Genomic DNA, 23,375 nt, shown 5'->3' on the forward strand with positions numbered 1-23,375 from the left:
GTAACGTGGTGTTGATGGTGATTTGAGGGATGGTGATATGGTAGTGGTCGAAGTTATTGACATGGTGCCGATCTTAATTATAATTTAGCATTTGGAATTTGCACCGCTATCACGAAAGATGACCGTCTGCAGTAGGGGGCGATGTTGTTTTGTAATCCCAATTGAGTAATGTGATTAGTAATTTAGAAATGGTTGTGGTGATGCGACTTCCTCCACTCCCCCAAGCCCTTGCAAAAATGCTCAGGTTGCGGGTGATAAATGGGCGCGTTATGGGATAGGGAAAATGAGGGCTGAGCTGAGTGGACTTGCCAATGGCTGACGCCAGTGGTGTCAAGATTGGCCTCTGTGGAGGAGGCTTGTGAAGGACGCTACTGGGCAGCTGGAGGCAGTCGCCCTCCCAACAAAAGCCGAGGGCGGAGAATCGACGCTCACAACTAGTGGTGTAGCTGAGCTGCTAAACGCGAGGGGGCACGGGTGCCAGTCATCTTGGTTCATCCATAGTACGGTATCTGTCTTGATCTACCAGCACGCTTTGGACACTTAACATAGTCAAGAAGTGCACCTAGTCTGGCTCAAGCCTGGTGTTTTCACTACTTCGGGGCGAATGACAGTTATGGGGGAGTGGTGTAATGGAGAGGTGATTCTAGTGTGGATGGTAGTTGTGGTTTTAGTGGCCTGGCACAAGCGCCGTTGAACGTTCACACCACTTCGTGGCAAATGGCGGGTGTTGTATGCTGGTGGTGGTGGCGGCGAGATGTTATCTCCCTCGCCTCGTATGTAGGAGGTTGTGGGTTCGAGCCTGACCCTGATGCCTGTATATTTGGAGCTCTCCTCGTGGTCACGTACATTTTTCTCCGGGGTTTTCCCTCCACATTTAGAATCGTGCGTTTCGAGTATTTGGCTTCAATCTTGATTTGAAGCTTTCGTGACTGCAGGAATCCATACTCTTTCGTTCTTTCGGTAAAGTCACGTCGTTAGAAATGAAATACAATAAAACAAATCACGACGTTTCAATCGCAACACAAGCGGTCGTCATCAGGCAAAGGAGTCAGCCTCTAAAGGCAAACTGTAAGGAGATGGGAGTAGCCCAAGTGTAACAACACCAGAAGGCACGGGCGGTGCACGAGTTGCCAATGCAGCAACAATGGCTTCTATACATTTCCACGTGATAAGCCACCTCGTTGAGCTATAATTTGTGGCCAGGTTGCTTCTGAAAAAGAGCGAAACAGCTCTGGGCCGGCCTGGCCTGGCAAAATAAAAATATGATAATTGTTTTTTTACCCTTCTATCTGGCAACAAAACTGACACCTTTTTTACAGTTGCCAGATAGAAGGGTAAAACACCAATTATCATTTTTTACTGCCAAATGAGGTTCCAATGGTGTAAATGCTTACCCCAAGCTCTCATACTCTGATGGTGCATTGGCTTTGAGTTGTGCGCCTTTTGGCGTCATCTGGTCCAACCCATGTGAGACTAGGCTCTAAGGAAAGCTGTCTCGGGTGTCTGGACCAATCAACTTCAAGGACAGTGCATATATTATCAGAGTTATGTTTTTTGTTTGCATTATGGCTGCAGGTATTGTGGTCTATGCAAACATGACTCCTTGTAAAAAAAGGTGTCAGTTTTGTTGCCAGATAGAAGGGTAAAAAAACACTTATCATATTTTTTACTGGCAAATGAGGTTCCAATGGTGTAAAATAAAAATAGTTTAGATTTCGGAGATGGTGAATGGTGGTGACTGTATGAGTGGCAGTTGCGATTGTGGATGGTAGGTGAGGTAATGATTGGTGATTGTGTAGTTGTGGATGGCGTTTGTGATTTTGGATTGTGCTGGTTGATGTGATCGTGGTGACAATGTTGGCTCTGCTGGATGTGTAGTGGGACGCTGTGACTGATGATTGTGTTCACGTAGCTTTTTGTGGCGATGGTGCTTGTGGTGGCAATAATGGTTCTGGTGGTAAAGATGCTGCTTGTTGTGGCGATGATAATTGTGGTGGCAGTAATCATGTATGTTGGTTGTGGTGGTAAAAATTGCTGGTTATTGTGGCGATGGTGCTTGTTGGTGGCAATGCTAATGGTTGTGGTGGTAAAGATTCTGCTTTTAGTGGAGATGGAGCTTGTGGTGGCAATGCTAATGGTTGTGGCGATGCTGGTTGTGGGTGTCAGCCGTTGTTGCCTGTGATGGTTTTGGACACACGCATGCCGTCCGGCACGACGGAGTATAGACAAAGGAGTGTCAGCGTGGGCTCCTGCAAATCCCGGGGGGGTGGTGGTGGTGGAGGCGAGATCCGGGTCCTTAGGGGCCCTTGGGGGGAGGCCCCCCCCATCCCCCGCATTGATCTCCCCCGCGCCCTTGTGCGGCACGGCGCGCGACTTCGTGATTCACCCCCCCACCCCCTTTGCCCACAGCGATCCAGGGAATCGACGCCTGTCAGATTCGATTCGCATTGATTTCGTGAAACCTCACGGTCCCTTTGTGTTTGAACCGCACATAATCAGAATCTTTATTTATCCTGTCTGCCTGTCTCTCTATCTCGTGTGTGGTTCTGTCCCGTCTTATCTGCATTGTATTTTCTTCATTGTGTTGCCTTGCTTGTGTGTATTGTCTTCATCAAATCTGTATGTGTTTTGTGTATACATTCTTTATTGCCCACTATTTACAATAGAGTTTGTATTGTCTACAATGGGTGTCTTGTGTCCCATCTCGTCATCTGTACGTTGTCTGAACGAATCGAATACCGATTTCCTTCTGGGCGCTCGCGAAGCGATTACGATTCATCGCGACTACGATTCGACGTTAGGTCATTAATCGCGAAACTTGCAGCAGCGCGCACACAGCGACATCAACAACAGCGCACAAGGCCGATCTCGCACAATGATGCGTCGGTGCTGCCGCTAACGCTAAAGCCGCGAACGCGGCAGCGAAATCCACAGGGCGCGCAGCAGACGGGGATCGACTCGAGAATCGCCAACGAAGGGGAATCGGCTTCATAATCGATAAATCGATTCATCATTGAGCGCGGTCGCTGAAGGGAGGGGGTGGGTGAGGGGGAGGCGGTGGGGGAGTGGCCCCGCGCGCGCCACGTGACCCGACCCCCCCCCTTGCCCCCCCCCCGCGCACCGGTCCCAGTCATGGGCAGTCGCGCGCCGAGACGCTCGATCCTCAATGAATGAGAGGGGGGGGGGGGCTATGCGAGGGGCGGGGCTACGGGTGGAACCCCCCCCACCCCCCCGGCTTGACTCGACCACGGGCTGCGCGACTCCGTTCACCGCGGGCTTCGTGCGAGAGATGTGGCGCGTCGCCTTCATGCAGCAGTGGATCGAGCATGCCTCTCCCCCCCCACCACCACCTCTTTGGTGGTGGGGGAGGGGCGGGGGGGGGGGTCCTGCACCACCCCCCCCCACCCTTCCCCCACAGCCCGGCTCCCGCTCGCTCCCCTCCCCTCACTGAATCGATTACTCGGCAAGTCGATTAGACAGGCGCCGTAATCGATTGATCGATTTTGTCTCGGCGCTCCTCCTCCTCCCTGCATCATCATCGTCGTCCCCTTCTCCTCCTCGTCAGTGTGGCTGCGGTGTTCGTCGATGTTGTTACCGTCATCATCATCGTCGTCGTTTGCACGGTAGTCGATTTGGCTCTACGTTCGTTGTTGCTGCTGCTTACAGCTGCAGCAGTCAAAGTCGTTTCATTCGCCCGGCTTGTCGGCTCCATTGTTTCGTCGTCGTCGTCAGAGTCGACGAGGTTGATCGTCGTCAATTGCAGCGATCGCCGCTCTGATTATCATGCCCGGAGTGCCGCATTCGCTGTTGTAATCGTTACGGCGTCATCGCAATTAATTAACTATAATCATCGTCTCCATCATCATCATCGTCGCCGCCTTCATCGTCATCGTCGTTGGCTGCCGCTCTCGGCGCGAATGAACGAAGCGGCGCTCCCGGAGAGGAGGAGGAGGGGGGGGGCACCCCGCGAGGGGCAGGAGAGGGCGGAGGAGGAGACGACAGTGGGGGGCCCGGGCCCCCCGCAGCCCCCCACGGCTCAGGACCCCGACTCCCCTCACCCCCGCGGCTCGAACCCCCAAACCGCGACCCCCGAGCGGCGGCAGACCCCGCAGACCCCTTCCCACGACGGCGACTCTCGCCCCCACGACTCCTCCATCGCCGCGGGGTCCCCCGCCCCCAAAGAGCCGCTTCCCCCTCGCCCCCTCAACTCGCACTCCGCCCTGGATCTCAACTCTCACCCCCTGGGTCCCCGGCCCCATCACCCCCTCAACCTCAACTCACATCCCCTTGACCCGCAGCCTCAGCCTCAGCACCACCTGGACGCTCTGCCTCTACCCCCGCTGCCGCCTCTGTCCGGTTACGGGATCGTCGGCGTCGGGGTAGCGAACCTCCCCGAGGCGGGTCCCGGGTCGCCCGCGGCCGGGACCCCCCCGGTGAGGCACCAGGCCCTGCGGCAGAAGCGGTCCCGCGTGTGGGAGCACTTCGACCCGCCCGCGGGGAGCCGCGTGCGGTGCCGCGTGTGCGGCGTGAGCCTCATGTTCCACAAGAGCACCACGGCGCTGCGGGAACACCTGCGCAGGAAGCACGCGCTGCAGGAGCTCAGGTGAGGAGCACGCGGGGTGGGGGGTTTGGGTGAGTGGTGGGGGGGGTGAGGGAGGTGGGAGAGTTTAGGTGAGGGTGAGTGGTGGGGGGGTGAGGGAGATGGGGGGGGGGGGTGAGCGGGGTGGGAGAGTTTAGGTGAGGGTGAGTGATGGGGGGTGGTTGGGGGTGGTGAGGGAGCTGTAAGAGAGAGGGTGAGTGGTGAGCGGGGTGGGAGAGTTTAGGTGGGGGGATGGTGAGGGAGGTGTGAGAGAGATGGGGGGGGGGGGTGAGCGGGGTGGGAGAGTTTAGGTGAGTGGTGGGGGGGGGGGGTGGAGGTGTGAGAGAGATGGGGGGGTGAGCGGGGTGGGAGAGTTTAGGTGGGTGAGGGAGGTGTGAGAGAGAGGGTGAGCGGGGTGGGAGAGTTCAGGTGAGTGATGGGGGGGGGGGTGAGGGAGGTGTGAGAGGTAGGGTGAGCGGGGTGGGAGAGTTTAGGTGAGGGTGAGTGATGGGGGGGGTGAGGGAAGTGTGAGAGAGAGGGTGAGTGGTGAGCGGGGTGGGAGAGTTTAGGTGAGGGTGAGTGATGGGGGGGTGGGGTGAGCGGAACTGAGGGTGACGGTGGGGGGGTGAGTGATAGTGGGGGGATGAGGTGAGAGAGATGGGGGGTGTGATGGTGAGGGAGGAAGGTGAGAGGCAGGGTGAGGGGGGTGGGCTGAGCGGGACTGAGGGTGACATAAGAGAATGGGGGGGGGGGTGAGTGGGGGGGATGAGGTGAGAGAGATGAGGGTGAGATGATAGGGGGGTAGTGGTGAGGGATGGGAGTAGATGGGGGAGTGGAAGGGGGTGAGAGAAGTGGTGGGGGGGGGGGGTGAGAGATACTGTGCAAGTATAGTGTGAGTTTGTGGTGAGATGGGCGTGATGTGAGGAGAGTGATGTGGTGGGTGGGTGAGAGTAGTGGTGGGATAATGGTGATAAGGTGAAGAGAGCGTTAAGTGTGGGAGATTGTGGAATGAGTGTGGTGTGATGTGTAGAGGGGTGAGAGTGACGTTGATGAGCTGTGAGGGTAGTGAGAGTGATGGTGTGTGGGTGGTGACGGATGTGATGATGATCGTGGTGAAGGTGGTTGTGGCTGTGAAGATGTCAGTGGTGGTGGTTATGGAGGTGGTTGGGAGATGTGTGTTGATTGGTGTGATGACGCCAGTGGTGGTCGTGGTAACAGAGGTGGAAGAGAGATCTGTGGTGATGGACGTGATGTCAGTGGTGGTGGTGGACGTGGTTGGGGAGATCTGTGGTGATGGACGTGGTGACGCCAGTGGTGGTGGTGGACGTGGTTGGGGAGATCTGTGGTGATGGACGTGGTTGACGTGGTTGAGGAGATCTGTGGTGATGGACGTGATGATGCCAGCAGTGGTGGTGGTGGTGGTGGTGGTGGACGTGGTTGGGGAGATCTGTGGTGATGGACGTGATGACGCCAGCGGTGGTGGTGGTGGACGTGGTTGGGGAGATCTGTGGTAATGTACGTGGTTGACGTGGTTGAGGAGATCTGTGGTGATGGACGTGATGATGCCAGCAGTGGTGGTGGTGGTGGTGGACGTGGTTGAGGAGATCTGTGGTGATGGACGTGATGATGCCAGTGGTGGTGGTGGTGGTGGTGGACGTGGTTGGGGAGATCTGTGGTAATGTCCGTGGTGACCGACACCGGCGGTGGAGGGCATGATGACTGAGGCGGCTGTGAGCCCTGTGCCAACGATGGCTGTGACGATGACGGTGGCTGCTGTGGTGGCGGTGGCTGCGGGGGAGTGATGGGACCCTTGGAGAGAGACCTCGGCATCAGGTGCTGCGGCAGAAGCGGTCGCGCGTGTGGGAGCACTTTGATCCCCCTGAGGGGAGCCTGGTGCGGTGCCGCGTGTGCGGCGTGTGCCTCACCTTCCACAAGAGCACCACGGCGCTGCGGGAACACCTTCGCAGGAAGCACAGCGACCAGGACCTCGGGTGAGGAGGGTGATGGGGGGGTGAGGAGAGTGAGGCTGCTGCTGAATGGGCATGTAACGATTCACCTTCCCCACCACACACCCCTTTACTCGATCCACCCCACCCCCTCGACTCTTGTGATTCGTCAGTGGAGTAGCTATCGGGTGTGCAGGCGGTGCAACTGCACCCCGCATTGCTACGGTCTAAAGTGGCCCAGGCGGCAGGCTAAAAGGAGAAGGGGGGGCCATTTATTTAATTCATTTCCTGCGGGGCCTGTGAAATCGCAGACCTCATACTTACATGTTAGACCAAAGACAAACGTGGAGAACCATGGACTCTTATTAGAGATCCACACACTTATGTAAAGGGCCAGTAGACTAACAACGTATTGACAAACATAGGACCCATAGACTGGCAGACACACAGAACAATAACTCACAATGGAGACCCACGGACTAACATAAAAACCACAAACTAACGTAAGATTCAGTGGCAGAGGTATCAAGTGGTGTAGGCAATGCAACTGCACATGGGCCCAACTGCCGGGCGACAAAGAGGGGGTGGCTGGGGGGAAATTGAAAGAGTGATTGGGGGGGGGTCCCTTTATAGGGGCAGCACGATGGCGAGATGTCAACTCCCTCACCTGGTATACAGGAGGTCGTGGGTTTCATTCTGACCCTAACCCCTTAATATTTGGGGTTTCAACGTTCTCCCCGTGGTAGCGTGGATTTTTCTCCGGGTCCTCCAGTTTATCCCCTCCACATTTAGAATAAACGTGCGTTGAGTATTTGGCTGCTGTACATTTCCACGAGATGAGCCACTTCGTTGAGCTATCACTTGCGCCCAAGTAGCTTCTGACAAACGCTACATAGCACAGTGGGGCCTTACCTGGTAAAACGAACAATAGTTGAATAGTTTTAAACTTATATTCTTTGCACCAGGGCCCTTGCCATGTCAACCACACGACTACACCACTTCGATTAAGGGTTGCAATTCTATTCTAAGAATAGATTTACACAATATATAAACTTTTCATTTGAATAGTTTCTCATTACTTCTGTCTCCACTGGTTCTCTTTTGCATGTAATTTGCATAAATACTCATTGATGGATTCTCACGCGCGCGATTGGATGCACCGCGTACCCCGTGCCCACGAGTCTGCGTCAACGCGGCGAATCGATGCATCGTTACATGCCTTGCGGCGATGAACGCTCAGAGTGGTGAGGGTGGTGAGGGTGAGTGCGGCGCTGTGAGGGCAATGGTGGCGGTGGTGAAATATGCGATGATGATGACTGTAATAGTGGAGGTGGATGTGAGAGTGGTGGGGTGATGGTGGTATTGACTGCTGCGGTGGTGGTGAGGGTCTTGGTTGTGGTGAAGGTGGTGGTGAGGGTTCTTGGTGGTAGTTGTGAAGGTTTTTGTGGTGACTGTGGTAAGGATAGTAGTGAGGGTGATGGGGTGGTCATAGTGATGGGCACAATGAACATGATGATGATGGTAGTGGTTCTGGTAAGTGTGGTGGTGTGAGTGATGGTGGAATTGGTTGTGGTGAGGTGGTGGTGAGGGAGGAGAGGGTGGTGTGGATTTAGTGGTGGTGAGGAAGCATTTGCCAAGTCGTCATCATTAGTTGGAGCCATCCCTGGATTTTACCCAGGTGTTGGTCAGCCTCCCATTGTATTTGGACAAGATGGAAATTGCACTATACAGCAATTCAACATCGCTGTCACATCCCAAAAGTCCAAAGAAAACAACCTAACGCCCTGGCCTATTAGAGTGACCCGGACCATAAAGCGGAGTCGTAGGTCCTGTTGAAATTCCCTACACCTCCTGCTGTAGCAGACAGACAACAGCGTCTGTGCGGGACCACACTGGGGGATCCGCAACCTCTCGGCGAGCCTGTTGCCTGCCAAGGCGATTTTGAATAATCTTTTCCAGGACCTTTTCCCGGCGCCTCAAGGAGGGAAGATACCCCGGTAGTTACTGCAAACGGTGCAGTCCCCCTTCAAATTGGGCGGCCACCAGGGTATTTTTCCAATCCCGTAGAATCCGTCGTGCGGTCCAAGCAATTGTTATGATGTCACGTAGCAGAGTCTGCACGCAGTCGCCACCCTCCTCAGCAGTTCGCTTGGGAAGTCATCTCTACCCAGCACTTTACCTGGTCTCATCCTCCGGATAGCTCCACACACCTCCTTGGCTGATGGCACATCAGCCAGCCGCTCACAGGGGATGGCTACTTCCTCTCGCCTTCGAGGCTCCGCAACCATTGCAGGAACAGGCCCTCCTTGCCCCATGATATTGTTTGAGCTTAGGAAATCACCCGCCACCCTCATCAAGACCTCACAAAAATGGTCAGTAAATCTCTATACATATTCCTGAGGGTCAGAGTTCAAATCTCCATTCTTCACCAGGAACTTGCCACTGAGAGGTAAGACAAGCACAAAGCATCTGCCTGTCATCAAATAACCCCCCCCCCTCCAACTCACCATGAGTGATGTGGCAGCTGTGTAAGAAAGTGAAGAGTTCCAATACCTGGGCAGTGTAATCATTACCAACTCCGATTTGGCAATGGATGTCTCGCATCTTATAAGTTTAGCGGCAATGTCTTCTCATTGGCTACGAAAGTAGCGGTGTATGGGAGCTACCTGGCCTGTCACTCCATACGAAGCCACAGTTATGCCCCCCCCCCCTTTCTCTGTGCTCGCAAAACGTGGACCCATTTCCAGGCACAAGCTGAGCTAGCTTGATACTTTCAGGATGTGACCCGTCTGACCCATCCTGGGTTTAACCAGCCTAGATTGTGCGAGAAGCTCACAGATACTTGAAACATCTGAAAGCATTCCCATTGGCCAGCTCCTCAGGCAGGTTAAAGTAGGCCGCATGCCCAACCACCACTGGCCCAAGCAGCTTCTGTTTGGCCGGGTAGATGGGGATACATGTGCACAGCATGGGTTAGAGAAGAGATTGACTGATGTGGTACAGAAGGATATGAAGCGGAGTGGGCTTACCGTTGACTGGTACCAGCGTTGTCAAGATCGGCCTCTATGGAAGAGGAGGCTCATGAAGGACCCTACTGGGCAGTTGGAGGCATTTGCTCTCCAACAACAATGGAAGTCGGAAGAGCGACGCTCACAACAACGAGCGGAGCGTTGGACAGTTAAAACGCAGTGAGGTAGCATTGTAGGGAGCGCAGGTGGTGCATCTGACAGTCATCTCAGTCGATCTGTCCTCCTGCCAGCAGAGAGCCTTCCACACTTTGCCATGGCCTAAAAGTGGACCTAGCCTGGCACAAGCACCGTGGTGACATCACCACTTAGTGGAGAATAATGGTTGTTTTTGGCAAGGGTGGCGGTGTGGGTTGTCAGGTTGAGGGCGATGGGGTGAGAATGGCGAATTGAATATGGGGGTGATAAGTGGAGGGGTGGTGGCGATATTGTTGGTGAGGGTGGTGGTCACGATGGTGGTGGTGATGGCAACTGTGTGCGGTGCTGAGTGCGAGTAAGCCTCAGTCCATGGACAACGGCACGTGAAGAGCTCGGGTGAGCAGGTGAGGGTGAGCAGTGGTTGATGATGAAGGAGACGCTAGCGGTGGTGATGAAGCTCAGGAAGCACACGACGAGAAAGTGCGCGCTACACAAGCCCAGGTGAGGAGGATGATGAGGTCCCGGATGGTGGTGGTGGTGAAAGTGTTGAGGGCGAAGGTGATGATTGTTATCATGGTGGATGTGATGGTGGGGTGAGTGTGTGCCATAATGATGGTGGTGGTGATTGGTGTGGTGTAAGTCGAGATGTTGGTGAGTTTGGGAGTGGTGGTGGTGATGATGAAGGTGATCACGATGATGATGGTATGGTGGTGGTAGTGGTGGAAGTGGTGGTGATTGATGATAATCTTCCCTATAAAATACATTTTTTGTCTCGTGTGTTTGAACGCAACTTGCGATGCTTTTAATTCACAAGGTGTGGGGTTTACCTTTCAAAAAGAACCCAGACACCACGAGATAAGCCCCGGGGTGAGCCAGCACTATTCGTATTTCACATCCGTCCACTTTAAAGTAGTTTAATTAACAATGTATTACTATTAATCAGAGGTGTGGACTCGAGTCATGTGACTTGGACTCGAGTCAGACTCGAGTCATGAATTTGATGACTTGCGACTCGACTTGGACTTGCATAACAATGACTTTGTCCCACCTCTGGCAAATACTACTATAGTCAGATACTGCTATAGAGTTAGTAGTTACTACTATCGTCAGTGGATACTACTTTAGAGTCAATAGATACTACTGTAGAGTCAATAGATACTATAGAATCAGTAGTTACTACTATAGAGTTAGCTAATACTACCGTCACTCGATACCACTATAATCAGTATGTACTGCTACTGTAGTCATTAGATACGACTGCAGAGGCAGTAGATACTACAATAGTCAGTAGATACTACAATAGTCAGTAGATACTACTGTAGAGTTAGTAGTTACTACCAGTGGCGGCTGGTGATATTTATTTTTGGGGGGGCGCATTTTTTTTATTTTATTGAGGGGGCGCATTTTTTTGTATTTTATTGAGGGGGGCAAATAAATATAAAGCAGTACCAAAAACCATTTTGACTACTTGAATATAAATTTTGATGATCTTTATTTACATTTCAGACCAAAAGAAGTACCAAAAAGCATGTTTCCTACTTGAACATAAATGTTTCTCTTTTATATACATTTCAGACCAAAGTACCAAAAAGCATGTTTCCTACTTGAACATAAATTTTGCTCTTCTTTCTTTCTGGCCAGCAAATTTCTCAACTACTCTCTGATTAAAGTCAATCATCTCCGTAACAAGTCTCTTTTCCATGGACAGCAATGCCAGTGCATTCAGCCTCTCCTGGGTCATGGTGTTTCTGAGAAAAGTTTTTATTCGTTTCAAGGTTGAGAAGCACCTCTCAGCTTCAGCCGTGGTCATGGGTGTGGTAATGATAACTTTTAGGAGAGTCACAATTTCGGAAAAGACTTCTTCGAGATTTTTCTCCATAAACAGCTGGAATAGGTCCACAGCACCACGGCAGGCTCTGAACTCTTCCTTGCTGTAGATGAGACTGAGCTCCGTCTTCAGCTTGCTTCCACTGAGCATCGGGTACGCTTTCATGGTGCTGCTCAATGCATCTTCAGGAAAGGTATCCTTGTACTCATCAAACCTGTCCCCCTGCAACAAGGTGGCACAGACAAGGTGGTCTGTGAAGGAGAAACGCTCCCTAGTGTGTCCCAGGATTGTGTCACAGACCTATAGAGATAATTAAACAAATATATATATAAATGTAAGGTAGACCACTAATTGTCACAGTTGCAATTACTTTCAAAAGAAAAATAGAGCCATTTGAGTTTTTGTCCCATACAAGACTGTAGTTTTTGGTGGCTTAAAATTTCATTTGATCATTTATTTTTATGTTGCCAATTTATTATTTTTGGGATGCTATTGTATATTAAAATTAAGATTTTTGTTAGGATTTATACCAAACTAAAAATGTTTTCTTGAGTCTGTAGAATATGATATGTAGGCAGGACATCTCTGCAGCACAACAATAATGTAAAATGGTATTTTGACTGATTTCTATAACAAACTCACCTCTGCTGCAATCCTTTCACGGTCTTCCGAACTGAGCGCCCGGCGCCTCTTTGTTGGACGAGAACCACTGCTTTGCTCACCAATGGAGTGGAGAGAGTTTCTGCAAAGGACAAAGATAATTTATTATAATTTTGGCAAAGGATAAAGAGAGTTAAAAATGAAAGAGAAAGCAAATAATGATCATATTACAGGAATAAAGTTACCTGATCTTTTGTATTTCTTGTTGGAACTGTTGGATGCTCACTTTGATATGGACTGAATCAATGTTCTTTTTCTGGAGCTTGGCATAGAGGAAGTCTACATGTGGCATGATGTGGTGATAAAGTTCCAGAAATAACTTAAAATCCTCATCCTCCAGTAGCATGGCCAGGGCTCCTGCTTCTCTGACAGTATTGGGGTCGAAGTCACCTGAGTCTTGTATGCTCTCAAAACAGTGAATGAGATCCTCTCTGTGCTCAAAAACAGTATTAATGGCACGGCTATGAAAGTTCCATCTGATGTTGCTGGATCTTGGCAGTCTATGGGCAACCACTTTATCCAGAAAACATGTCCGCTTGGGTGACTTAGAAAAAAAGCTGGCAAATCCACCAATGTTAGAAAAAAATATTCTCGTCTTGGATATGTGAGACGTGGCCTGTTGCATTATCAGGTTGAGCTGATGTGCGTAGCAGTGGATGTAGTGGGCATTTGGGTACACATCTTGTATTTTTCTCTGAACACCTGCAGTGGCACCCCTCATCACGCTGGCCCCATCATGTGCCTGGCAGATGAGCTTACTTTTCTGATCCTTAGGAAGGATAGAAGCAAGACGCTCTTTTAGTGCAGTAGCAATGGACTCAGCTGTAGCTGACTGCAGAGGGATGAACTCAAAAAATCTTTCCTGCACGTTATTTTTGTCGTCGATGTAGTGCAGCACAAGCACAAGTTGGGACTGTGTGGCAATATCTGTTGTTTCATCTGCCTGGATTGATAAAAAACTACTTGTCTGGACTTCTTTGATTATTTCTTCTCTTGTAACAGACAACATACAGTCCAGTAGCTCGTTCTGTATAGTTTTCGACGTTCCCTTAAATACAGTAGCACTGTCAAGGTGCTCTTTCAATGCTCCATCAAGAGGCAACAAAATCCACCAACCCGCGAAATATACCGGGGTTATCTGAGCTCTCACTCTCATCATGGCCACGTAACGCCAACTCAAATGCTCCACAACATTTCACACAGTCTATTATCCTGGACAGTATGTGTCGATTTTTTGTCACCTCTTCGTTGTGCCTTCTAATGCCAATCCTGTAGCCTTCATCTAGTTGTTCAGCAATGCTAACTCTGCCCAAAAACGTGAGTTTCATGCTATTATCAATATGGCTGCGGCTATTTTCATGACGTTTGCATTTGTCAGAGAGATGTTTGAGGTCTCTTACCCCCGTCGTTGTCCACAAAACTTCAGTGCCGACACTTTGAAATAAAAGACAGGGAAAACAAAAAAGAGAATTGCTAACATCACATCCAGCCAGCTTCCTCCGTTTCTCATAACAAGCGCGGGTGAAGCTTCGTGTGTAGCTTCGTCCTCTGTCACTGGCCTGCTGCTGGATTTGTAAATCGGGTTGGTCCGGTCCGAGATCCTTTATCTTTTTTATTTCTTCCAGCGAAAGCCTTGTGAAAGGGTTTTTTTGTAAATAAATTACAGAATTTGGATGAACTGCTGCCATTGTTTACACAAAAAATTTGATCAGCCTAGCAAGTGTCGAAGTGGTGTCGCCTGCGCACTCGCAGTAGTGGCCCAGAGCGTAAAGTTGAATGACAGGTGACGAGAACCAATCAGATTGGATAAAATAACATGTATCCAATTCTGATTGGCCAGGGACGCAACGACTTGCGCCCTGAGGAGAATCTTTAAGAAACCAATTAGAGACCAGCTTCAGGTCACATGCTGTCCGAAAATTGAAAGTCTCACATAGACATCCATTTGTCCGGCGTCCCGCATGAAACACATTGAAAAACATAGAAAATAGTTGACCGATTAAAGCCAGTTTTTATTAAATGCTGATGCTTTTCTTACTACCAGCCGGCACATCGTATGAAAAAAATATTTTATTTATGTATTTTTCTATAATTTTTGTATATGTATATTTCTTGAATCTTGATGGGGGCGGCGCCCCAGCGCCCTCTATTGACAAGCCGCCACTGGTTACTACTATAGTCAGTGGATACTACTACGGTCAGTAGTTACTACTTTAGAGTCGGTAGATCATACTATAGATTCGGTAGATACTACCGTAGAGTCGGTAGATACTACCGTAGAGTTGGTAGATACTACTATGGAGTAATTACTACTATAGTCATTGGATACTTCTGCAGAGTCAGTTACTACTATAGAGTCGGTAGATACTGATATAGAGTCGGTAGATACTACTGTAGAGTCAGTAGATACTGATATAGAGTCGGTAGATACTACTATAGAGTCGGTAGATACTACTATAGTCAGTAGTTACTAATCCAGTCAGGAGCTACTACTATAGAGTCAGTAGATACTACTATAAAGTCAGTAGATACTACTGTAGAGTCAGATACTACTAAAGAGTCACTAGATTCTACTCTATTGTATGTAGGGTGTGTAGGTCTATATGCCTATGCGGGGGTAAAAACATTTTTTGAGGGGGCGGGGGGTCGACAATTTTCGGAAACCTTTTAGATCAACTATTTACTCCCCACTTTCTATAACTTTTTGGACTTCAGCAAGCCTCTTATAATTTTGTTGACAAACAAATGGACAAAAGGCAAGCCGGGCTTTCACAATAGCTTAGTATTTGTGTATTTACATGTTATGTTTTTAAGAGAAGTTTTGAAATATATTTTTTCCCCAGGCAACGCCGGGTACTTCCCGCTAGTAGTTTATATATAGCGGCAGCCATGCAAACGGCATGCTGACACGCCGAACATCATGGGACGCGAGGCTTTAGACGACAATATCAAAATGAAAATGAATTAATCCCCAAGACTGAGCAATACCAAATTAAGCCACGGGCCGCACAACCACTAAGATTGTATGGGCTACCAAAAATTCATAAAATCTGTATCCCATTACGACCCACAGTAAGTACAATAGGCTCTGCCACATATACAGTAGCAAAATATGTAACTAAACAAAAACAGCCCTACATCGGAAGGACATCTTCATTTATAAGAAATTCAGAACATCTTGTGAATGTGATTAAATATATTAATTTTAACCCTAATGATATTCTGGTAAGTTTTGATGTAATTTCTCTGTCTCACTAAGGTTCTAGTTAACGAGTCACTTAAATTACTTGATTCACTGGTAAAGTAGACAGGTTTACCGGAAGATATTCAAAAACTAGCCGACCATTGTCTAAATAACACTTATTTCTTGTGGAGAGGTGTGACCTCTTTAAACAAAAGGAAGGAGCAGCAATGGGCTCTCCTTTTTCTCCTGCTATAGCAAATCTGTACTGTGCTTGTCACTGCATGGTGCCGGGGCTTACGAAGCCCGGTGGGTAATGTGTTGTCATTATGGGCAGCCCGGGTTACAGGGTGTGGTACCAGCCCTTGCGGGGCTTGGTGAGCACTGCTCAGCGCGGAGGCATCGCGAGCAGTGTGCGGTGCGGGCTCCCGGTGAGGGAGCGAGAGGGAGCGTCAGCCAGCCAGGGTGACGTTGGGGCATGATACGCTGGTTGACCTGCCGACACGTGGCCGGATGCTATTGGAGGGGGGCCACCGGTGGACGGGGGCCGCGGGGCGGTCACGTGGTCCAAAAGAGCTCTCGGGAGCCTTCGAGAAGCAGCTCGAGAGACCTGGAAGTTTCAAGTTTCATGTATTAGGTAGAGCCCTGTGAGCCAGTCGGCTCTTGAATTGGGTGCAACCGCAACAAACAAAAACATGAACAAAAAACATCTTAAAGTGAATATGTGACTGAGTGCAAACATAAAATCCAAGAAAAGACAGCAAAAAATTGCAGAAAAATCACCGTACACCAACACTGTGTGGGCGAGGCGAAGGGCGGAGCCAGCCCCAGCCCGGGGGCATATAACGATGGCCCAAGAGAAGAAGCCTCTAGCCACGCGGTCCGGGACCCAGCTTGTGGTCCAGACTGGGATAGCGAACCGTGTCTAGTTCCGCCGTAGCGTGGTGAGATGGGCATTCGAGACCCGAGTGTAGATCGTGTTGCGTGCTGTTGTATAATAAATAGTGTTGCTCCCAAGATAACGTCTGCGACTCAGTTGGACTCACTACACATGGAAAACTTAGAAACAAGAGCACTTGCCTCAAGTACATTAAAACCATATTTTTGGTTGAGATATGTCGATGACACTTTGGTTGTCTGGCCACATGGTAAAGACATACTTATTTAATTTTTAAATCATCTCAATGCGCAAAACCCAGCCATTCAGTTCACCATGGAAATGTAGGTGAACAACACACTCCCATTCCTGGATATTTTGCTTGGACGCGGTCAAACTGGCAAAATAACACACAGCGTCTACCGAAAGGGAACGTACACAGATGCCTATCTGAATGCAGATTCGCATCATCACCCAGCACAGAAATCCTCTCTCATCAAGATGCTCATACATCGGGCAAAGAGAGAGTCAGATGGTGAAAGTTTAGGGAAAGGGATTACACATGTTTAAGAAGCACTAAGACTGAATGGTTGCAATAACGCTCAAATTAACAGGGCATTGAATGCCAAATCAACATCGAATAACAATACTGCTGAAAGTGATCAGATTATCAAAACAATTAAAATACCATATATCTCGGGAGTTGCTGACAAATTAGCCCGTGGTTTACAAAAGCAAAACATTAAAGTGAGATTTGGTATGGTACACAAAATTCAAAAACGAGTGTCTTGTACTAAAGATGAATTACCGAAGTTATCAACAGAAGATGTATATCGGATCAATTGCTTATGCGGAATGGGTTATATTGGACAGACGGGACGTAACATTAGCGTAAGACTAAATTAACACCAAAGTAACATTAAATTATCCCAAACAGAGCTGTTAGCAGTGGCAGAGCATGCTTGCCAACAAGGACATTCAATTGATTTTGACAATGTTGAAGTGTTATGCAGAACTAATTATTACTGGCCAAGATTAGTTAGAGAATCAATTGAAATTTCGAAGAATGCAAATTATTTTAATCGCTGTGATAGCTATAGACTCAGAGCAGCCTGGAAGCATATTAATAAGTAATACACAACACACATTGCAATTCCTTACAGGTGAGTCACATGCTAAGTGGTTGATTACTGATCTATTACATAATTGCATACATCCCCACCTCTGATCTCGAATCCTGATGGGGGTTCAACAATGATGACGTCATTCTGCACTAATTAAGACGGAGCAGGTGGATGGCTTCACTATTCTGGCAAATCGCCCGAAGATGCTGGATGTATATTTCCAGCGAAACATCGTACTCAAATTTTAAATGTTGTGGATCCACTCTTCAACACACCGGTGGGCTAAAGTCGTGAACTATTTGTCTTTTGTCAACGTGACACATTTTTTACTGATTGGCCGTGTCGGGTGGTGGAGGGTTGTGACACATTTATAAATAACGCGATCTAACCCAAAAACCTTCATTATGAGCCTACGTGTTAAAATGAAACATGGAAATCAAATTCCGACCAGATTAAAACCTCGGCAGAATTTAAACTCATTGAGCTAATATATCACAAAGTTGTTGACGGCTCCGATGCTGCTGCTGCCGCCACCACCATCACTGTCCTCTCCAACCTGCCTCCTGTTCGACGACAGATTCCCAAACATTCACCTCTTTCGGGCGTCTCCATTCACCTCCCATTCAATGGCAGAGCCAGGATTTTCAGTTAGGGGGGGCAACCCCTCCAGCAATGAAAAATGATACGAGTTGTTAGTAACTAAGGACTTGTCCCTTGCTTTATATTCGACGCGTGTGCGGCGATGGCACAGCCATCGATCGAGGGTCGAATTTGACGTGTGTGATCTGCATCGCACTCCCTGAAGGTGAATGCCTTCAGGGAAGTCGTGGACTGTATACGCAACTGCGCACAATTCTGAGTCACTTATAACTGCTTTGCCGTTACGTATTGCCAGTTATGGACTCAGACTATTGTCTTATCATCTCATAGATTCCCTGGCACATAATAATATGCTACGCAGTGGGGGTCGCAAAATGCCGATTTATTACTAATAAACCCCAATGATCCGACCGAAATTAGGGATTTCGATCGGATCATTGGGGGGGAACGTGCCACCCCCCCCCCCCCCACTGGCTCCGCTAGTGCTCCCATTGCTCGCAGCCCCCGCGCCTAACCGAACCTGTGGCGAGTTTCGGTGGATCACCATTGCTGGATATTTGTAAAAAATAACCTTATTTTAGGTCATCACATTCCTCCAGTATAAATACATATTATGATTCACAGATGTTTTGAAACTCCCTTCTTCCCGATGGGCTTCGAGCACGTGCCATACCCTGGCTCGCCAGGAGAAGGCAGTGCAGCAAGTGTAGTAATCGCCACCTGTTTCCATCTCGATGGGATAGAGCGCTGCCCCCTCGCATGTTTGGGTTTTTTTACGGGTTCTCCGGTTCCCTCCCACTCGTATGCACTGTGTGTATGTTGAACTTCTTTCGCACCGTACGTAGCCAATCGTGCCGATCGGAGATACGGGAGAAGGACAACAAACTTAAAGGCAAAAGCAAATCTAAGAAATGAGTTTTCAATCTAGATTTAAAAGTCCACAGCTGCAGTGGTTTCCAAATCTTAATATAAAAACTCAGTGGATAAAACAATCACGTTAATCTTCATAGAAAAACCCAGTTTTTGATGAGTGTATAAACATTTACCGTTAATCTAATAGAAAACCCCGTTTTTGATCAGTGTGTAAGCACCGTTAATCTTAATAGCAAAACCCCTTTTTGATGAGTGTGTACACATGCACAAATGAGTGTATAAACACTAACTTTTAATAATAATAGAAAACATCTATTTTTTGATGAGTGTACAAACACTCACCGTTAATTTTACTAGAAAAACTCCAGTGCACAACCCTCTTAAAAAAACATTCCTATGACTGGCATGGCTCATCCTAGATAAATATGTAATTATTATAATAATATTATTTCTCATCTTATTAATTACATTCACGTCCGGATTTACTCAGCCGTTGCTTCAAGACCATTGCTGCCCCAAGCGTGTGAACGCGATGCCCCCCGGTTAGCACGGTTGGCTACATACGGTGCGAACGAAGTTCAATGTACATACGTGTTGGAGTGAAGCTTTTATATTAAGTTGATGTCCCGAGTAAAGCCATTGGTGCAAGCTGTTTCAGCTGTTTATCTGATGTTAATAATGATGTCGATGATGGTGATGATGTTGGTGGTGGTGGTGATGGTGGTGATGATGGTTATGAGTTTGACTATGATGGTCGTGATGGTGATAATGAAGTTAATGGGAATGATGCTGGTGATGATATTGATGGTAGGAATCATGTTGATGGTGGTGATAGTAATGATGTTGGTGATGGTCATGATTGTGATGTTGATGATGGTAATGATGTTGGCGAGGGTAGTGATGATGGTAATGATGGTGATGATGTTGGTGATGGTCATGATTGTGATGATGGTAGTGATGTTGGTGAGGGTAGTGATGATGATTATGTTGGTGATTTTGGTGATGATGATTTTGGTGATAATGATGGTGATGATGGTGAGGGTCGTGATGATGATGGAGGTGATGGTAGTGGTGTTGGTGATGATGTTGGTGATGATGTTGATGATGGTGGTGGTGATGGTAGTGGTGTTGGTGATGATGTTGACGGTGGTGGTGGTGATGCTAGTGGTGTTGGTGATGATGTTGATGGGGGTGGTGGTGATGGTAGTGGTGTTGGTGATGATGTTGATGGGGGTGGTGGTGATGGTTGCGTGTGTACCGGTTCAACCCCTCCCCCGCACTAGGGGATGAAGTTGGTTCTCAAGATTCGGCGTCTCCCCACATGACCCTGGCATTGTTGTCTGCCTCGTGTCGCTGGCGTTGTGTTTCTCGTGTGTTGTTCACGTTCTCATCTCTCATGTCGCGTTGTCTGTCTTGCCGCGTGTTGTGTGCCGCGTGTGTCGCTCTCGTTGTCTGTCTTGCGTCACGTCTGTGTCGTGTCAACGTGTCAATCACATTCCGTCTTGCGTCACGTCTGTGTCGTTTTGCTCATGTTGTCTGTCTCTTGCCACTCACGTTGTCTCGTGTCCATGACACGCGGTGGCGCCTTCCCACGTTACGGTTGTCTTCCGTTCATCTAGCAGGAGCGGCAGCGCCGACGCCACGCATGCTGGACTGGAGGAGTGAATCACTGCGCATCTGTAACACGTGCAGCGTCCGTTCACTCTCGGCGAAAGAGAGAGAGGTCGTCATTCGGAGCAAGAATGATTTGGAGAGAGAGAAAATTATTTGTAGAGAGAGAATTAATCTAGATTTGAAGTTTTCGTGACTGCAGGGATCCATACTCTTTGGTTATTTCGGTCAAGTCACGTAGAGAATGATTCAAAGTAGAGAATGATTCAAAGTAGAGAATGATTCACGTAGAGAATGATTCACGTAGAGAATGATTCACGTAGAGAATGATTCACGTAGAGAATGATTCACATAGAGACTGATTCAAAGGCTTGAGAAACAATAGAACAGCAGTGGAAGGTATCCAGACTGGTATGACCCACAATTGCCCAAGTTCTGTGGTTCCTATACAGAGACTTCTCTACTTACTAACGAGTTAGGTTCCAGAGGTCTGCTCGTAAGTCGATTTGTTCGTAAGTCGATTTGTTCGTAAGTCCAACTTTACTCCTGTCCATCTCAAACATGTTGTACTGGTTGTACACTAAACACGGGTAACGGCTTTAAAAGTTCTATAATCTCCTGTAGATGTAGATGCCACTGGTTCTTTACGTTCTGCAGATGTAGACGCCACCACCGCCATTTATTGCACGTCGGTTCAACATACGACTCTCGGTCCGAGCAGGCAATTGGACATACGGACAGCTTTGTTTGCATCTCTGAAAGTTCGCAAGTCCAATGTTCTAAAGCAGGAGGAGTCCCTGTATTGGGATGTTTGGCCAAAATAGCTCGCACGGCGAGAGGCAACACCCAGCTGCCTGGAGCGGGGTACACGGCGGCTTCCAGCAGTGGCTGAAGCCAGAACTCCCATTGAGAGGGAGGCCGAGCCACTTGGAACCACGTGATCCGCACACTCCTCCTCGCCACCATCAATATCACCACCGTTGTCATCATCGTGTGTCCCTGTGTTGACATGAGTGTTTGTGTTCCTGGGTGGCCTCGTGTTCATCCGTGCGTGCGCTCGTGTTCTTACGCGTTGCTGCGCGTGCGTGTCGTCCCATCCCGTGTGCTTGTGCCGCTGAGTAAAATACTGACGCTCCTGATTAACGTGTCCACCCCCCTGTGTCCCCCGTCCCTTGTGCCTCCCTGTGGATCCCCATGCCTCTCTGTGTCTGCTCGTGCCTCCCCGTGTCTCTCCGTGTCTCCCTGTCTCTCCCTGTGTCTCCCTGTGTCTCCCCGTGTCTCCCTGTGTCTCCCCGTGCCTCCCTGTCTCTCCCTGTGTCTCTCCGTGTCTCCCTGTGTCTCCCCGTGCCTCCCCGTGTCTCTCCGTGCATCCCCGTGTCTCCCCGTGTCTCCCCGTGCCTCTCCGTGCATCCCCGTGTCTCCCCGTGTCTCCCCGTGTCTCCCCGTGTCTCCCCGTCTCTCCCTGTGTCTCCCTGTCTCTCCCCGTGCCTCCCCGTGTCTCCCCGTGCCTCCCCATGGCTCCCCTGTGCATGCCCGTGCTTCCCCGTGTCTACCCGTGTCTCCTCGTACGTCCCCGTGCCTCTCCGTGGCCCAGCATCTCTCTGGATCAGCCCAGCTTTGGCTCCCCAATGGGGGCCCCCGGGAGGATCCTGGGTGGTGGGGGCACCCTAGGCCTGCCGTGCTCGGGGGTGGTGATGGCCCGTCGTGGGCGCCCCTCGGTGGGCTCGGCTGGCTCGGGGGCCCACGGAGGGCACGGGGGGCCCTACAGCTCGACCACCGGCGGAAGAGACGACATGGGGCCCGGAAATCACCCGGACCTCATGAGGGTGAGTGGCGACACGGGCCGTGCGGTTGTAATCACAACCGCACGCACGGGCGTCGTAGCCGTCGAGTGTGCAGGCAGTGCAACTGCACAGGCAGGAAGGTTACCAGGTACCCGCCTACGAAGAGGGTTTGGGGTGGCGTGGGGACATTGAGAGATGCCTTGCAGTGCAAAATAAATGCATTAGTGAGCTCCCCCCCCCCCCCCCCCCAAAAAAAAAAAAGTGTATTTTTATAATTTTTGCATGGTGTACAGTCTGGAAAGTACCGACATAGCAAATTTCCAGTTTGTTGCATGTTGGGAAGTAGGCTAAACATTTTGAACAGACACACATATTCACAACTTTGCCTTTTATATATATTAGGTATAGCCCTGTGAGCCATGTGGCTCTTGACTCGGGTGCAACCGCAACAAACAAAAACATGAACAAGAAACATCTTCAAGTGACTACAGTTTGACCCGGGGCCAACTTTCCGAGGCCACAAGAAGTGACGTTATTTTGTTATCGTTCCGCTCGTTCACCCACGAGGTCCTTGACGAGTCTCAAGACTATTTTTCAGGAGGGTCTTGCCAAGTTTTTCCACAGTAGCTGCTGCCACTGCCGCTAGCAACGCCGCTGCAGCCACTGCTGTTGCTGCCACCGCCGCTACAGCTGCTGCTGCCACTGCTGTTGCTGCCACCTCCGCTACAGCTGCTGCCACCGCTGCTGCCGCCACTGCTGTTGCTGCCACCGCCGCTACAGCTGCTGCTGCCACTGCTGTTGCTGCCACCTCCGCTACTACAGCTGCCGCTGCTGCCGCCACTGCTGTCGCTGCCACCTCCGCTACAGCTGCTGCCACCGCTACTACAGCTGCTGCTGCTGCCGCCACTGCTGTTGCTGCCACCGCCGCTATAGCTGCTGTTGCTGCCACCGCCGCTATAGCTGCTGCCAACGCTGCTGCCACCACTGCTGTTGCTGCCACCGCCGCTACAGCTGCTGTTGCTGCCACCGCCGCTATAGCTGCTGCCAACGCTGCTGCCGCCACTGCTGTTGCTGCCACCGCCGCTATAGCTGCTGTTGCTGCCACCGCCGCTATAGCTGCTGCCAACGCTGCTGCCACCACTGCTGTT

General features: G+C 49.8%; 1 protein-coding gene and 1 long non-coding RNA gene across 4 annotated transcripts in view; one reads left to right on the forward strand and one right to left on the reverse strand.

The window, feature by feature from the left end:
• Positions 1 to 3,426: 3,426 nt before the first annotated feature.
• The window catches only part of LOC144730767 (uncharacterized), a 56,440-nt gene continuing 36,491 nt past the window's right edge, over positions 3,427 to 23,375 (forward strand). The window contains exons 1-3 of one of the 2 annotated variants that reach the window (XM_078611512.1): positions 3,427 to 4,603; positions 6,379 to 6,570; positions 22,038 to 22,269. In XM_078611512.1, coding sequence (XP_078467638.1) covers positions 3,918 to 4,603; positions 6,379 to 6,570; positions 22,038 to 22,269 — 1,110 coding nt within the window. In that variant the 5' untranslated portion in view covers positions 3,427 to 3,917. The remainder of the gene's footprint in view (positions 4,604 to 6,378; positions 6,571 to 22,037; positions 22,270 to 23,375) is intronic. The other variant, XM_078611513.1, reaches the window with a different exon arrangement.
• Positions 11,165 to 12,487, reverse strand: LOC144730773 (uncharacterized). 2 transcript variants are annotated; one of them, XR_013587848.1, is made up of 2 exons: positions 12,160 to 12,487; positions 11,165 to 11,739 (listed from the first exon to the last, which is right to left on the reverse strand). It is a non-coding gene; the product is annotated as an uncharacterized LOC144730773 (long non-coding RNA). The 2 variants fall into 2 exon arrangements; XR_013587849.1 differs by having other exon boundaries at positions 11,165 to 11,817.

Source organism: Lampetra planeri, chromosome 36 (genome assembly GCF_965212315.1).
Source record: "Lampetra planeri chromosome 36, kcLamPlan1.2.h2, whole genome shotgun sequence".
Taxonomy (NCBI): domain Eukaryota; kingdom Metazoa; phylum Chordata; class Hyperoartia; order Petromyzontiformes; family Petromyzontidae; genus Lampetra; species Lampetra planeri.